The 17,890-nt window shown below is 44.6% G+C and overlaps 1 protein-coding gene across 1 annotated transcript in view; it reads right to left on the reverse strand.

Moving 5' to 3' along the window:
• KIF5C (kinesin family member 5C) overlaps window positions 1-17,890 on the reverse strand; it is a 106,101-nt gene that overhangs the window by 39,668 nt on the left and 48,543 nt on the right. The window contains exons 5-11 of the mRNA XM_054177651.1: window positions 15,705-15,753; window positions 14,841-14,896; window positions 13,870-13,957; window positions 11,237-11,361; window positions 8,691-8,795; window positions 8,035-8,183; window positions 2,103-2,251 (exon numbers count right to left, since the gene is read on the reverse strand). Of these exons, the coding sequence (XP_054033626.1) occupies window positions 2,103-2,251; window positions 8,035-8,183; window positions 8,691-8,795; window positions 11,237-11,361; window positions 13,870-13,957; window positions 14,841-14,896; window positions 15,705-15,753 (721 nt within the window). The remainder of the gene's footprint in view (window positions 1-2,102; window positions 2,252-8,034; window positions 8,184-8,690; window positions 8,796-11,236; window positions 11,362-13,869; window positions 13,958-14,840; window positions 14,897-15,704; window positions 15,754-17,890) is intronic.

Genomic DNA, 17,890 nt, shown 5'->3' on the forward strand with positions numbered 1-17,890 from the left:
TTCATAGATTTTCATTCCTTGGACAAGAACAACCTGTAAAACACATGAGCACATTTTGCACTTGGAGACAGGGCTGCTGAAACCCTGCTGCAGGGAGAGCTGGGCACACCCATTCCCAGCTACACTTTTCTGTTGCATCTTCTTCTGTAAATTTATGGAATCAGCTACACCAGTGGAATATTTATGCACATCCATCCTGCACTTCATATTCCAGCTACAATTTCTGCCAAGCTTTCATTTGCAAAGCGCCTCCGCTGGCTGAATCTCCTTCCAAACAAAGCACTTGCAGAAGGTCAGGCAAGAAATCAATAGTATTTGAAATGAATTGGATGTATTGCTGGGTGAGAAAAGCAGGACAGGGGGAGGGGGTGAGGAGGGGTGTGTTATTTAGACAAAACAACAGGGGCAGCACATTATGTGAGGCTTGCTTACACATATAGAAAGGGTCCATGCAGGGGTTTCTAAAGAAAAAGTGTTTCTAAAGTGAGAAGGGAATTGAAAGTCATCACATTCAGCAAACAGGGAATGCAAGAGGCAGAAGATGAGCAGGTTATAAATCCCCAGCAGTCCTCAGCACCACCGGCAGCCCCAGCGTCTCCATAGCAATTGCTCGGTGCTGATAAGGGAAAGATTCCCCAGGCTGGAGTCTCCAGAGAAAGGCAGGGAGCACAATCATTAGGCAACCATCTCATCTGAAAGGCAAGCTCAAAGCAGGAAGCAATTCTATTATTCTTTCTCCTTTTTTTTTTCACCCATAAAGGTCAGGTATTATCTTCCAAGGAGTGATTTCACCCAGGATGTTCAAAAGCAGACTTGACTGCACAACACAAATGGTGACTAATAATTCAATCACAGATCTGTTCTGGCTTTGGATGCTCCAGGTTTGCAAGAGGGACACACTGCTGAACTGCAAGATGCAGCAGGATGAGGCTGACAAGCAGTCTAGAAAAGGGAAAGGACTCCACAGAATCAGGGGTTTACTGTTGAGGGGTTGCTGGGATTTCAGGGGGCAAGGGTTGGTTTGGTTGGGTTGGGGAGTTGTTTGTTGCTTCTTCAAGTGTTTGTGTGTTTTGTGTCCATTTGGCCTTCTGGCTTTTTTCCAGTATAAGGAATAAAAATGAAAAGCAAAGATGGCTTTGCTGAAACTGTTCATGTTCCAGATTCAATACAAATTCTTTTATTTGTATGCAAGTATAAAAATCACACAACCATGGAATGGTTTGGGTTGGAAGGGACCTTAAAAATCATCTAGTTCCAACCCCCTGCCATGGGCAGGGATACCTTCCACTAGATGAGATTGCTCAAGGCCCCATCCAGCCTGGTCTTGAACACTTCCAGGGAGGGGGCATCCACAATTTCCCTGGGCAATCTGTTCCAGTGTCTCACTACCCTCACTAGAAACAATTTCTTCCTAATCTCCAGTCTAAATCTCCCCTTTTCCAGCTCAAATCCATTGCCCCTCATCCTATTACTACAAGCCCTTGTAAAAACTCCCTCCCCAGCTTCCATGTAGCCCCCTTCAGGTACTGGAAATACTCTTCCTCTTCTACCATCCTACACTTGAATGTACAGCCTACCCTGAGGAGCAATTCCCTGTGTTTCTAAACAGAAAATTGGCTGCTCTCCACATTAATTTCACTTAGGAGCCACAGAAGGAGACAAGTAGTCATTCTCCTAATCAGATGAGACTCCTAATCATTGTACTAATGGATTAATTAATCTAATGTTAAACTGAATCACAACAACAACAAAAAATAAGCCCAAGATCTAGTTCCCTTAAAGCATAATGGAACCAATTCTCCTGCCTAAGGAGCAGAGTTCTTTTAGCTCCCCCTCAAAACAGTGGTATTTTACCTTTTCTCTGTTAATATTGCTAAGGTTATCACAAATCATTGATGCCTTTCTGTATTTTCCACACTGATATCATGCTAGTGATGGCCCTTAAAATGCTACCTTCTGTAAATGGTTGCTGCTGCTTCCCCTGGTTTTCCCTTCTTCCCCTTTTAGTTCTTATGAAGCTACAACTTTTGAATGGAGAGCTTGGATCTAGCGTGACTGCTGTGATTTAACACCTGTACTCATTGCCATCTTCTGGTACTTACCATTCCTCCACCTGTTGAGTTCCAGCTCTAGATGCTGGATAACATTCTTTAGGCTCTTGTTTTTGTCCTTCTCCTTCTCATACTTTTTCTTCCACTCCTCTGCAGTCAGCTCCAGATTCACAGACACTGTGTTCTTGATCGTCTTAGCCCTGTGCAACAAAACCAGGTGTCAGTTGCTCTGCAATTTTTATCTCAAGACAACAGGAACACAAAGGGAAACTCCTAAACATCTGCAATTTGGTTTCTGAAGTGCAATGCCACAATTCCTTTTCCCCCTCAAACCCTCAGTACTGTTACTGCCTAGAAGCCTCAGCAGAAATGTCTCCACATCAAACTTCAGCAGTCAGTGACTTGGAGTAGAAATGGATCTGCCTCTTCAGATTCCTCCAAAACCAGCAGCTCTGGAAACTCTTCTCAGATTAAGGACTTACTGCTCTGCTAGGTATGTGTCACCTTGCTGCTTCTCCTGGCCTGAGACCCACCACAGAGTACCCCACACCAGCCTCTGACCATGGGCTTGCCCTATGCCTTAATGACCATCCCTTGAACTCCACCAAATGCAACAAATCTCAGCTGTGATTCAAGCTTCACAGTGTGAAGGATGTCAACACAGTGAAACAGAGATATGGAAACTTCTGGAAAGCTAAACTGTGCTTTCAAATACATGTTTGGGAGTGGAAGGAAGGGAAGGAAGAGAAGAGCTGGTCACCACCAGGTAACTGGTTACTGCTTTCAGTGGGGAGGGAGCCTGAACTCGTGCCTGTGCCACTGTAAACAAGCTCAGGACTTACTGCAGCTCTAGCAAAAATACCATCAAACTTAATCCTCCTAACAACAACCACCACCACTTTATCATGAACGTGCTTAGCTCTAATTGAACCCTAAACAACTGCACCAGAAAGTGCCCAGCAAGCAGGAAACAATGCAGAGCACCTACTCTAGCAAATCCACATTGAAAAAGAAAAACCAAACAAATCAGTCTGAATTAAGAAAGCCTCAGATCTTTGCCCTTTGCTGCTCAGCTGCTGAGTCCCTCCAAATGACTCCAGTGTTACTGAAGGAAATAGAGGCTAAGGACCAGTACCTGAAATGGGCCTAGGAGAAAACTGGGGAGGGACTTTTAATAAGGGCTTGCAGTGATGGGATGAGGGGCAATGGATTGAAGCTTGAGGAGGGCAGATTTAGACTGGAGGTTAGCAAGAAATTCTTTCCAGTGAAGGTGGTGAGACACTGGAACAGGTTGCCCAGGGAAGTTGTGGATGTCCCCTCCCTGGAGGTGCTCAAGGCCAGGCTGGATGAGCCCTTGAGCAACCTGGGCTAGTGGGAGGTGTCCCTGCCCTTGGCCTGGGGGTTGGAACCAGATGATCTTTAAGGTCCCTTCCATCCCAAGCCATTCCATTCTATGAGTCTATGAATAACAGACAAACTTCCTACACCAGATTGTAAAGGGTGGGCTAAAATGTCAATGCAAGAAAATATGACTAGGAATGGGTCACAGACACATGGGCTTCATTATTTTCTCCACAGCTGCACTTCCTGATTCTAAAGGCATCCTTTAAATGTGGCCAGTCATTAAAAACCCTGAAAGGTCTTTTCCAACCTAAGCCATCCTATGATTCTATGTCCATGCTCATGGCAGGGAGCTGGGACTAGATGATCTCTAAGGTCCCCTCCAATCTAAGCCATTCTGTGATTCTATAGCTGTGTCCCACGCTCCAAACTCTGCTCCAGTGCTTTGCTCTATGTGGCAAGCAGGAGTTTCATTACCTTTGACATAACTTTGTACTTTTAAAATATGCAGGCTCCTAATGGGGGGCTTTTACATATTGTCTCTGCCCAAACTGGGGCTCAAGTTTCCTGAAGCTCACTGAAGTGCACTAGGAGGAGAAAAAAATATGCCACACCATAAAGTTTATCAGCTGCATTACTCTATAGTGATGGATGAAGTACTTAAGAGCACCTAAAATGAATAACAGTGTAAAAGCAGGAGGAAAGATGGAGTAGAAAGAGAAGCCACTGACTCCCTGTAAGCGAGGGGCACGTGTGGATTAGTGTAAGTGGGTCTGTGAAGATGAATTTCACTCCTAACACTTATTTTAATGGTGATATAATTCTGTCTTGCTAGGAAAGATGGGGGCACCAGTAATCACCCATGACTCATAGACCTTCCCTCTAATGATATTCAGGCCCTTACTACTGTCATGAGAAAAATGAAACAGCACAGCTGAAGAGCCTGCAAAAGAAACTGCTTCCTGCAGGCAGCAACACTCCCATCCCAACTACTAACAACCAGCCCTGAGTATGTGCAGTGCATGTGCTGCTCTGCAGGTCTAGCACACCACCAGTCCTCCTGCTTGGCCTCCTTTCTGATAATCCAACGCTCTCCACAAGGAATTCCCATTTCAGCCCCACTCCATAGCTCCTCAGCAAACAAAAATTCCCCCCCAAACCCCAGCCAAGCACTCTCACAAAGTATTCACCCTAAGAAAAGTACTAAAAGGGGCCTAGAAGAAGATGAGGACAGTCTTTTGAGCAGGGCCTGTTGGGACAGGACAAGGGGTGATGGGCTTAAACTAAAAGAAGGAGATTCAGGTTAGACAGAAGGCAAGGATTTTTAATACTGAGGCTGCTGAGGCCCTGGCCCAGGTTGCTAGAGAGGTGATAGATGTCCCATCCCTGGAACTATTCCAGGTCAGGTTTGTTGGGTGCCCTGAACAACCTGCTCTAGCTGCAGAAGTCCCTGCACATGGCAGAGGGGTTGGACTAGATGACCTTGTAACATTCCTAGCAACACCAACCAGTCTGTGATTCCATATGTCCCAATCCTTTCAGCTGACATCCTAGTCCTCAGTGAAGAACAACTTAAAAATGCTCCCCTCCCCAGGGAAGTGTTAAGCCCCATCACATGCCTCCCTGCTCTGCCAACCAGGATGGGCAGAGCTGGTTTGATAACCATTTTGCTCCAAACAGAAAGGCAAGTTTTTCCAGTTACTGGAAATGAAACCAAGAGAAATGTAAACTGAAATAACCCAGAGACTGGACTCCCTCTGCACACACTTGCTCAAGTCCCCAAGAATACAACTGCCCCAAGATCCTGGAGCAGCTGCACATCACACAGCTAAAGTGAACCCTTCCAATCCAGATTTGAAACCAAGAGCTGCATTACCTTATGATCAACTTCATCTGAGCCACTACATTTTATCAATGCATCTGGAGTTGTTTTGGTTGGAAAAGACCTTCAAGAACATCAAGTCCAACCATTCTCTAACTCTATCCATTCTGGTGCTACACCCTTTCCCTCAGCACCACATCTCTGTGGCTTTGAAATACCTCCAGGGGTGGGGATTCAGCCACTCCCCTGGGGAGGCTCTTTCAGTGTTTGAGAGTCCTTTGAGTGAAGAAGTTTCTTCTAACATCCCAATGCTGCTTACATTTCTTTTTACTGTACCTGCAGACAGAGCTCAGCACAACAGCACAGAGACTGAAACCTAGCACAGTACCTACTCATTTATTTAAAATCCAATGTCCCTTGTGGCTGTGTTAGTGCTCTGGAGCCTTATCCAGAGTGAATCAGCAGGAACTCTGGGATTGCTCTTCTGTTCTACAGAGGTGTAAGAATCATGGAATTGTCAGGGTTGGAAGGGACCTCAAGGATCATCTAGTTCCAACCCCTTTCCATGGGCAGGGACACCTCACACTAGAGCAGGTTGCTCAGAGCCACATCCAGCCTGGCCTTGAAAAACTCCAGGGATGAGGCTTCCACCCCCTCCCTGGGCAGCCTGTGCCAGAGTCACGCTTGTCTGAAATCACCTGCAGTGGAAGATTGCATGTGGGGAGGTTCAGACTGTGAACCATCAACACATTTACATGTACACCCTCAACAGGAAAAGTGCAACTCTTTATGCTTCAGAATGATTAATACTCCTCATTTAATTCCTGCATCTTCACCTTCCTAATCAGTCAGCATTTCTGTGAGCTCATAGATGGGATTTCATTAAAACCTCCTATCTTCAATAACTTACACAAATGCTCATCATACAAGGATGAATTAAACCCCCCCAGCACCCCTTAACTCAGTTATATGTTAACAACCACTTCCCCCTTCAACACTCCTGGCCCATAAAAACTTGCTGTAGTGACATAGGAAGTTCCTTTGGGAAGTTTTTCCTGCATGCTGTTATTGAGGTGAGTAGCTCAGAGTTCTGCAGTGAAGGAAGGATACAGCCATGCTACAGGAGGAGCCACATCTACTCATTCTTTGAACACCTCCAGGGGTAGTGACTCCACCACCCTCCTGGGCAGCCTGTCCCAATGCCTGACCACTCTTTCAGTAAAGAAATTCTTCCACACTTATTTTATCCTTGCTTGTTTCAGAGAACTTGACAAGGATGATTAGGGGACTTGAGCACCTCCCCTGTGACGAGAGACTGAGAGCCCTGGGGCTGTTTAGTCTTGAGAAGAGAAGACTGAGAGGGGATCTGATCAATGTCTACAAGTATCTGAGGGGTTGGTGTCAAGTGGAGGGGGCCAAGCTCTTTTTGGAGGTGTTCAATAATAACACAAGGAACAATGGATACAAACTTGAACACAGAAGGTTTCACCTTAACATGAGGAGAAACTTCTTTACAGTGAGGGTGCCAGAGCCCTGGAGCAGGCTGCCCAGAGAGGCTGTGGAGTTTCCTTCTCTGGAGACTTTCCAACCCCACCTGGATGCATTCCTGTGCAGACTACCTTAAGTGATCCTGCTCTGGCAGGGGGGTTGGAGCTGATGATCTCTGGAGGTCCCTCCCAACCTCTAATATTCTGTGATTCTATCAAAGTTGTCATTATTACACTGTGTCCACAGCCTTCATTTTTCTTAATGGTTAAAAAATACTTTTTACAACTCTGGCAATAATCCCTGAGCTGCTATTCAAGGAGGAGACATCCTAAAAGCACCAAGAGCACTATCAGATGAAGCAAACCTGAACCTTTTCCACTGAGTCAGCCAACAGAAGACTGCCCATTCCCATTATCACCCCCAGAACATTTCAAAGAGCAAGGATAATGCTTTGTACTTTCTGCAGGAGCAACGATCACAGCTTCTAAGTGGTGCAGCTGCCAGCCAGCATTAACATTCATTTCTCTGGTACCGTAGGGAATGAAGAAACAGCTTCCTCCTAAGTTCTCCAGGACTATTTTTGAACAACTCCAGAAAACACAATCTCCTTATTTTAAAATGCCCTCAGCTGGCTCAGAACATGTGGAAGAGCCCAAGTGTTGCAGCCACTGCTCTGAGGGCATGCATGCAGAGTGCAGGATCCTTAGCTGGCCAATTCCTTAGCATGCTGCCTAGAGCAAAACAATAGCATTCCATGTGTGCCAAGAACAACATCCTCATGTTGGCACCCTTGGATTGGAATATGCTGCAGAAGCCACCTCCTTGACATGCTGGTACCTCTGATTGGGAAAAGATTTTAGCTTATGCATGTGGTTGGGTTTTACTGGTTAAAGGACTGATAACAAAGAGTATAAAAAACAGCCACTCTGAGCAACAGTTATCTTGGGTTAGGGACTTAGGTAGGAATGGCTTCAGTTAGGGCTGCTAGGGACTTCTGCTTCTGTTAGTTAGCTACTTCTAGCTAGGGCTTCAGTGTAGAGCTGCTGCTAGGGATATGCTCAGGACTTTTGTTAGCTGCTTCATCTGTTAAGGGCTCCCAGGACTTCTTCTGTAAGTGAGAATCTGAGACTCTGTAATGCTGGGGATTCTACAATGCAGCAATAAAGGACTTCTGGGAGGACTTCTGAGTTTCTCTGCTCTCTGCATTGCTGGAGTCTCACTGCTATATGGCAGTGGGGTTCGTGCCTCCATTCGTCACCCAATGGCAGCCCGGATCAGGAAAAGAAAACCACCACCCAAGTGTCAAGCAGACTAAAGCCAAGCAGGACTCACCGCTGTCCAAACATCAGGGTTGACTTGGTTTCTGCTTCATTGAACACAGAAGGAGAACAGCATATCACAATGGTGGTTCTGCAGTTGCCACCAAGGGAGTCCTGAAGTATTCGGGTCATCTTGCTGTCTCGGTATGGAACGTGGGTTTTCTAACCAACAGCAGAAGAGAGAGGAGACCAGAGCAACTTTTTAATGAGACAGAAGGCTGAGTTGACAATGACAGGTTTAATGGGTTTGAAGCATGTAAACCCATGCAATGGTGGTTCTGCAGCTGCCACCAAGGAAGTCCTTAAGTGCTCAGTCATCTTGCTGTCTCGGTATGAAAGGTGGGCTTTCTAATCAACAGCAGAAGAGAGAGGAGACCAGAGCAACTTTTTAATGAGACAGAAGGCTGAGTTGACAATGACAGGTTTAATGGGTTTGAAGCATGCAATCCTGAGGAGCAATTGTTTAGATTGGAGAACCACTGAAGTGAAATCACTGAGCAGCAGTTTCTTTCCTCCAAGCAGAAGAGCAAAGGTGTCACCAGTATGTGGCTGGAAAGCCAAGATTTCTTTCTTTCTAAATCGAAATGGAAGCTGATTTTATTATGAGCATGGCAAAGAAACAGATAAATAAAAAGTCATTCTTCAACAACACACAACAGGATTACTTACAGTTCCTTCTGCCAGAGCAGATATCACATTGCCTAAAGCAGACAAAGACTTATTGATATTTTTAGCTTCATCCAGAACAGCGCCCTCCGCTCCGGTTTTGCTGACCTACCAAAGAGAGCAGGCAACAGTCAGGCTGGGCTGCACCAACACAGCTACAGTGCAGACACTGCAGCCCACAGATGCTCATGGAAGAAAAACAAAGCAACATTTCTGCACAGCATGATGGAGGAATTTTATATGCACTTTCTGTTTGGAAGCCTGTCACCTTTCTTCCAGTCTAGAAGCAAACCAACCCTTACTTTGCTCAGGGAAAAGCTGGTAAGTCACAGAAAGAGAGACTGGCCATTGGAATGTGCTGCTCAGGGAGGTGGTGGAGTCACCAGCACTGGAGATGTTTAGGAAGAGACTGGATGGGGAACTTGGTGCCATGGTTCAGTTGATTAGATGGTGTTGGGTGAGAGGCTGGACTTCATGATCTCAAAGGTCTCTTCCAACCTGGTTAATTTCTATTCTATTCTATTCTTCTATTCTATTCTAACCTGAGGACAGTTGAGGACCACTTCCCAGACCAGACTGTCCATGCAAAGAGGCAACTCCACAGGTATGCTCTCAGGGTACATGCAGTGGCACAGCATAGGCCATGAAATGAGATGCTGAGGGCACTGGAGTGTCTCTCTGAGGTGGAAAGCCTGAGAGACCTGGCACTGTTGAGCTTCAAGAGGAGATCTTCTCAGTGCTCAGCACAAGCTAAAGGGTGGGGGGCAAGAGGATGGGGCCAGACTCTTCTCAGTGGTCAGCAATAAGACAAGGGATAATGGGGACAAACTGGAACCCAGGAGGTTCCATCTGAAGATGAGGAGAAAATTCTTTGGTGTGAGGGTGCTGGAGCCCTGGAGCAGGCTGCCCAGAGAGGCTGTAGAGTCTCCTTCTCTGGAGAGCTTCCAAATCCACCTGGACATTGTGATCCTGGGCAACCTGCTGAGGGTGACCCTGATTTAGCAGGGGAGGTTGGACTGAATGATCTTCAGAGGCCCCTTCCAACCCCCACTGTGCTGGGATTCTGTGACCTTGGCTTTGTATTTTGCTTGCATGGACCAAGAACATCAGGAGAGAAGTGTGACCTCACACATCCTGAAGGTAAGGTTTACCACAAACTGGATCCTAAAGCAGCCCAGGTGAGAAGCGTGGTGGGCTGGGACCAGCACTACTTTAGAGAGCAACCCAGTTTTATAGCCTTTGCTTGCTTTTTGGGGAGAGGGGTGGGGAAGGACACAGGAAGGCAAGATAAAGCCATGTAAATGCCACATGACATACAAGGCAACACAACTGCCTTCTGAGAAGACAATCTACCAAGGAAACCTTCATTTCAGGTTGTCAGTGCAATGTTCAAAGAAACATAATGAACCACATGACTAATGTACAGAGCAAAGTAAGGCCTGACTGGGTGCTCATCTCTTAAACACCACTCAGAGGTTTTAATTTAACATTTAGTGTTACAGGCAATAAGAGAAATCAGCACAATGAATTACTTTGGTGAATGGCTCCTGCATTGTGCCTCTGGGTTATCAAGCAGCACCCCCTCAAGGAGCAACCTGAAAGGTGCCCAGCTTATCAAAATCTTTTAATCTTCATTCTCAGAAAGAAAAATCTCTGCCCACAGTGAGAGACATTGCTTCACCATGAGTTATTATTCTGACAGGCACAGCAGTTACCAAGGATCCAGCCTGAGTAAAAAATCCACTGCTGCCAACCAAGGAGATGTAGCATTTATTTCATTTGTAGCTAAAGAATTTGGAAGACTCCAGAAGATGTCAGACTAACTGGGAAATGATATTTTTTTCCCCACTGTGGTACTGTTCTAGACTGTTACTCTTTGGGGAAAGAAATAGAAGTTCTTTTGTGGTTAGTGTTTTTCTATATTGGAAAGTAGAAATAGTTACCACAATCAAGAGTCATTCAGGGAGCTTCAAATAGACTTCAGCTGTAGAACTGCATTAACAGCTGTTACTTCATTGACCTAATATGTGAAAGCATCACAGAAAACCTAGAAATAGGGCATGGCTGACTATAAGCAAATGAAAATAGCTGTCTAATCTGACAAATCACATTGCTTTCTGCAAATACCCACAACTAAATGTGAGGCTTGATAAAAATACGCTGGTTCAAGCTACTTCATTATCAATGAAGAAGTCTGGCAGATTTGGGGGGAGGTTAAGGGTGGGTGAATTTCACACTGATAGTTTTGATCTGCCCCCTTTCTCCACCCTCCACTTAATAAAAAGAAGGTTGGAGGTTTTTAAGGCCAGGCTGGATGTGGCTCTGGGTAACCTGATCTAGTGGAAGGTGTCGCCGCTCATGGCAGGGGGGTTGGAACTGGATGATCCTTGAGGTCCCTTCCAGCCCTGACAATTCTGTGAAAACAATGATAATCTAAGACCCAATTACACATTCACAAGACCCAGCAAGACCCAGCTGCACGTTCACACCACCAGTTTAGTCACCCCATTAGGGATCATTTACCAGCTTAAGGAACAAGGCGAGATTACCTTCTCGCTTCCGGCCAAGTCGACCAGGTAAAGCTTTCCACTGAGTTTCTTCTCAGTTTCCACATTCTCTTGTTTAATATTGATGAGGAAGATACTGTGGCTCCTAGAGCTGTGTTCATTCATATCTGCAATTACATTTGAAAAGTTTGGTTTAAATGACTTGGAAATCAGTCAAGAAACTTACATTTCACCAGAGCTGCTCCTATGGGCAGGAGTACAAAGCCAGAAGGACATAGACAGCAGTGTCTATGCCAAGAGCTGAAACTAAAGCTCATGGATTTCAGAATGAGCTCCTTACTTTCTCCCAGCATGACCAAATTAACCAAATTCATTATAAATAACAGCTTGGGGGGGAGGGATTAAAAAATCTGCTGGGTTTTTTTCCCCCCTCTTTCTTTTCTGTTTGAAAGTATTTTTATTCCCCTGGAGCAAGAAAATTTGACCAGAAATAATAAACATGACCAAAAAAAAAAGAAACCAAAACCAGATGAATAATAATAATACAATAACATTACACAGATACAATAAGGGGGAAAAAAAAGGTCCTGCATTTCCTGCTTCTTCCTGAGTACAAACAGCTCACACAACAAAGTGTTCCTGGGATAAAGCAGACACTATTTAGACACAGAACTACAATGAGGATTTATGTTCAGCATCCCGGACAGAGGAGTAATTTTGAGCTGAGCAAGAGAATTTACAGAGAAGTATTTATAACTGCAGTAAAAGAAGAAGTTAGGGAGGACTCAGTGCAGTTGTGTGAGGAGATATCCCAACATCTTCCAACAGGTGTTCAAGGCTGAATTGGGCTTTGAGTTACCTGCTCTAGTTCAGTTACCTGCTCTAGTTGAAGATGTCCTTGCCAACGGCAGGGCAGTTGGACTAAAGGATCTTTAAGGCCCCTTCCAACCCAAACCATTCTGTGATTCTATGATTTAGCAAAAGCTTTCATCAAACTCACATTATTTGAATTCAAATTGCAAGGTGTTTTTTATTGCTTGTGTAGTTAAAAATCCCTCTTCCCTGAGGCTATATCTATAGAGAAGGGCAACAAAGTAGGTGAGGGGTCTGGAACAGAAGCCCTATGAAGAGAGGCTGAGGGAGCTGGGGTTGATTAGCCTGGAGAAGAGGAGGCTCAGGGGAAATCTTATTGCTCTCTACAACTACCTGAAGGGAGGTTGTAGACAGGCAGGGGCTGGTCTCTTCTTGCAGGCAAGCAGCACCAGAACAAGAGGACACAGTCTCAAGCTGTGCCAGGGGAGGTTCAGACTGGATGGTAGGAAGAAATTCTTCCCAGCAAGAGAGATTGGCCACTGGAATGTGCTGCCCAGGGAGGTGGTAGAGTCACCATCACTGGAAGTGTTTAAAAGGAGACTGGATGAGGCACTTGGTGCCATGGTTTAGTTGCTTAGATGGTGTTGGGTGGTAGGTTGGACTTCATGATCTCAAAGGTGTTTACCAACCCAGTTAATTCTATTCTATTTGGCTCTGAGGGCTGGCTCCTCACTGCTCTCCTTTCCCCAGCTGTGCTTTCCATCACCCCTGACTCATCAGTTTTCTCTATTTCCAGCATTTCCCCCATTTCCAGCAATGTTTACATCTATCTGAATTCCCTTTTTCTCCTCCATTTCCAAAACCAGTTGTTTTCAATAACACTCCCAAATCTGCCCCTTGCTGCTTCAGTCTCTGTCATCTTTTGTCAGAGCTGCTCTGCCTGCAGCAAAAAGGAAAAGCAGGAGCACAGCCAAAGGTGTATGTTGGATATTTTGGGTTCAAGAGAACAGCTGAAACAATGGGAGGAAAAGAGGGAATATATTTCATTGAGTGTGATGAGAAAGGCATGGGAAAGCTAAAGCAACACAATATTTAACAAAGCAAGAAGGTAGAGACGTGGTACAGAAGAAATTGCCCAGGGGCATCTTAAAAATTACAACTAAATAAAACCCCAAACTAAACCCAAAACTCCATACCCAGAAACCCATCCTACCACCAAGACTTGAGACACAAGCTTGGATCAAAGTCATTTTACAGTATAAACTGGGAGCAGGGTATAAATACCTGCCCTTGTGTCACCATACTGCTAGCAGGCTGCATGCAACACCATGTCAACAAATCTGGCAGAGGCTGAAGTCATTATTATGGGGTTTAATTCCAGATTTGCTTTCTTCAGCATCATTAGAACTCAGTCCAAGTCACTGCTTCATTGGGATAACTCACAGGAGATAAACAGGCAGAGGCTCCTAATTGCTCTGCAGGCTTTGCTGGCCATTTGACCAGTGAATTGCTCTGAGTTCTTGCCCTGCAGCACAAAGGACATCATTGCAGCTACACAGAATTTCCAAGTGTCTGTACAATGGGGAGCAAGGACCTATTTAGATGTTTTATCCAACAATACTGGATAATGACATATTAAATAGAGGAGTTCTGAAAGCTGAAAGTCAATACAAGTTTTCCTGTGCATTGAAGTTGCGAATAAAGGCCCAGCTCTATTAATTTCCAAGTGCTGTAATTTGTCCATCATTATGCTGTTCACATAAGTAACTCAGAGTACTTTGTGACCATGAGGAGTCAACAGACCACTGAGCAGCTCCAGCCACCCACACTTGGAGCCAGAGAAGCCTGCAGAGAATACTTACTCGTGACAGCTACGTGACGGTTAGCTTTCCCTTCATCAATGACATCCAACACTTCTTCAGGACTAGATACAAATCTTTCTGTACAACCCTAGTCAGAAACAGAGAGGTTTAGGCAGAGTCCCAGTACTCCAAATGCTGTCAGGAGAACTACTTAGCAGCTGATGAAGCAAATCATTAGAAGAACCATCAACATCCAACACGATCATTAGCAAGGCAACGGAGCAGAGCAGGTCTTTGCATGACTTCCAGGAGGAGTCCACAGAATAGCACAAGAGACAATGTTCTTTCAGAGGCTTAAAGACTCAGTCCAATCCAAATATCCAACAGAAAAAAGTTTCTATACCCAAATTAGGTTTGTTCTCTCAAACTACAAAACAAGAGGGGACGTTTGACAAGGGCTTATAGTGATAGGATGAGAGAGAATAGATGGAAGCTGGAAGAGGGGAGACTAAGAGTAGCGATCAGGCAAAAATTCTTTCCAGTGAGGGTGGTGAGACACTGGCACAGGTTGCCCAGGGAGACTGTGGATGTTCCCTCCCTGGATGTGTTCAAGGTCAGGTTGAATGAGGCCTTGGGCAACCTGGTCTAGTGGAAGGTGTCCCTGCCCACGGCAGGGGGTTGGAACTAGACAACCTTCAAGGTGCCTTCCAACCCAAACCACTCTATGAAAATTCTTCAGGATGTTCTCTTTCATACCTGACATGAGATGGAAATATGAATACTTCAAATTTAACACCATAATACCACAATGCAAATGTTTCAAGTCAGGAAAATATAGCAAGCATGATTCAAGCCCGCTGATATTTCAGGCAACTGGTTACATGCAGGGACCAGTATTACTTGAAGAGCGCAGATTCTGACCATGAGTTGAATCATCTCAGCAAACACACTGAGAGATACCAATGGAAATGTGTAAAGAAATGCATAGGTGAGAAAGGAAGAATAAAGAAGCATCACATTTTTCCTTGTACCTTAACATATGGGACTCTGTTTTTATCTTCATGTACAGCAAGGTTTGTCTTTGACACTAGGGAAAAAAAAAAGGTGGAGATCATTAGGAATATTGTGCAGGAAAGAATGTGTCAGCTACAGGCATGACAGACAAAGACTATGAATTGATTACATCTGCAGGTGAGCATTGTAGTTGCTTCCTACTCCTTTTGAACTACCAACATTTCTCTTACATAAAACTTGTTTCTTGTTCTGTCAATCTTGGACCTGCTGGGTGGGGATTTTTTCCCCCCAGTTAATTTTATGGGACAAAAGCTTTTTGCTTATTGCTTGGATTAATGAATCAAGCACAGATCAAGATGGATTTTGCCAATGCAGCAAGAATTCCAGAAGAGATTGGAGGCCTCATTGAAATTCAAAAAAAGCTCCAATGCATGTTCCATTAGCATAGATTTCTGCTTCATACTAACACACACAGTTCACACTTTCATTATCACAGAGCACACTTCTGTGGAGACACAAATTCCAAGAGATCAATCACTCCCAACCAACTCTACCTGAAAGAAGCAAAGCAAGGAAGAAGCTGAACCAGATTGAACAAAGCCCCCTCAACAGAACACTATCCACAGGTTTGCTTTAAGAATATTCCTGCCTTGGAGCCTGCAAAATTCTCTGCACTCACTGATCTATAATCAAGGTATGCAGCACTGCAGAGGGAGGGGCACAAGAGTCAAAGCTCAGAAGACTTCAATTGCCAGGTTCTCTTTCACAAACCCAGCCACACAGCTTAAGCTGAAATCTTTCTGAAAGAAAAGAACTGTTTCCTCTTAAGCACAGGTTCAAAACACTGTGACTCAAAGCCACATAAGAAATGCACAACTTACCGTCAAGCAGGTCCCTTATTTTGTCCAAATATATCTCAAAGTAGGAAACCTAATCAAGTAATCAGAAACATTGCAGATTTAAGCTCTGGTGATGTAAAAAAAATCTCCATACCTACATTTCCATACCTGTCAAAATAAAAACCACTGCACTAAAAATAAACCCCACCTCCCACATAGCTTGGATTACATCTTTCAGCTTCACAAGTCATTGATTTCCCTCTGTTTACCAATGATTCAACAGGAAGGCACACAACCACAGCTTGAGATAAATCTTATCTTCACCTTTTTTCTTCTTTCTGCCCCCTCCCCATAACACAGGCAAAATTGACAAAAATATTGAGCAGAATCAGATCAATTCAGCTACCATCACATCAGTACAGCTGCATGATGAGCAGGGTCCAGTTTGACAGCTGTAAGATGTATATTGGTATTTCCCAGCAGCACAAAAGCAGGCAGCACCTTCACTGGTTTAAGCTACCTAAGGCTAAGCAATATATAAGAGATCAAACTTTTAAATGAAGCCTATGGAAAAGTTCTGTCTTGAATTGGGTCTCCAAGAAGAAATTGAAAAATATCTATTTTGTAATAGAGAGAGAAACAACTGTCCTCAAAATAAATGAATGAGGAGAGTTCTGGGCTCCCTGGTTCAAGAAGGACAGAGGGTGCTGCTGCAGAGGGTACAGCAAAGGGCTACAGTGATGCTGAGGGCACTGGAACATCTCTCTGATGAGGAAAGGCTGAGAGAATTTGGGCTCTTTAGTCTGAGAAAGAGAAGACTGAGGAGAGATCTCATCAATGCTGCTCAATACTGAAAGGGTGAGTGTCAGGAGGATGGGGCCAGTCTGTCTTCAGTGGTGCCCAGTGACAGGAAAGCACAAACTTGAACACAAGAAGTTCTATGTAAACATGAGGAGAAACTATGAAAATGTAAAGGTGATGGAGAATTGCAACATGCTGTCCATAGAAGTGGTAGAGTCTCTGGAGACACCCAAAACCCACCTGGACATTGTGATCCTGGGCAAGCTGCCATGGGTGCTCCTGCTTTAGCAGGGGGGTTGGACAGGATGAGCTCCAGAGGTCCCTTCTAAACCTCTACCATAGAAGGATTCTTTGAATGAGTGAGTGACTCCCTCAATAAAAGGGTATTCAATTCCCAGCAAGAAACTAAAATGTGTTTGGGGTGTGGTGTCTATCCAAACCCTAAGTAAGTGTTATCCAGGGATTGTTGAGCTAGAATCCTTGATAGCTAAATTCTAGTGATCACTAAACTCCAGCTATTTAGTAAAGTAACATTTTCCCTCATCTGGAAAATAAATTGTCTTTTTACATATATATACACACTGATGAGTTGACTTTTCTGTGTGGCAACTGCTCTGAAACATTAAGTGCTGTGCATTTGTGCATTCACTTCACCTGTGTCCCATTTAAAGCCACCCCCTGGACCAGCTCGTTTCAACAGTCTGGTCCACCCAGACTTAACTCATGTTCTTTGAATTAACACAGAGGAGGTATCAAGCTTCCCTCCCTGTTCTAAATGGGAGATATTAAAGAGGGAGAAGGGAAAAAAATGGCATTTAATTTTTGAGATGGGCTGAGTTATTAAAAGACTGTGACAGTTTGGTTAAATTCTTGCTCCCAAAGACAGAACATGCATTTCTCTCCATGACAGCTCCTTGTATAATCACTCAATCATTAACTGCTATTTAGGCAGCTTTTCTGTTAAGATATTCATAAATGTCAACTATGAGAGGGAAGCACTGAGAAAAGTCACTGCTGGCAGAATGTGATTTATAAAGTGAGAATCTTCTGCTGGGAGAGGAATTTACTACATCTTGTACAAGGGGGTCCCCATCCGTTGGTAGCCAAGTGTTACCATGCAGAGCAGTAGGCACAGAAGAGCTTCACAGGTAATAAGGTCAGAGTCACTCCTGTGAAACTCCCTTCTAGGAAAATTCAGAGGTGTCTCTTCTTAAGGAGCTCAATACTTCCCAATCTCTTTCCAGCTCTGGGGCCTCCAACACAAGAGAGATGTGGACCTGCTGGGGTGGGTCCAGAGGAGGCCATGAAGGTGATCAGAGGGCTGGAGAACCTCCCCTATGAAGACAGGCTGAGAGTTGGGGCTGCTCTGGGGACACCTTAGAGCTGCATTTCAATATCTGAAGGGGACCTACAAGAAGGCTGGGGAG

Source organism: Dryobates pubescens, chromosome 2, assembly GCF_014839835.1.
Source record: "Dryobates pubescens isolate bDryPub1 chromosome 2, bDryPub1.pri, whole genome shotgun sequence".
Taxonomy (NCBI): Eukaryota; Metazoa; Chordata; class Aves; order Piciformes; family Picidae; genus Dryobates; species Dryobates pubescens.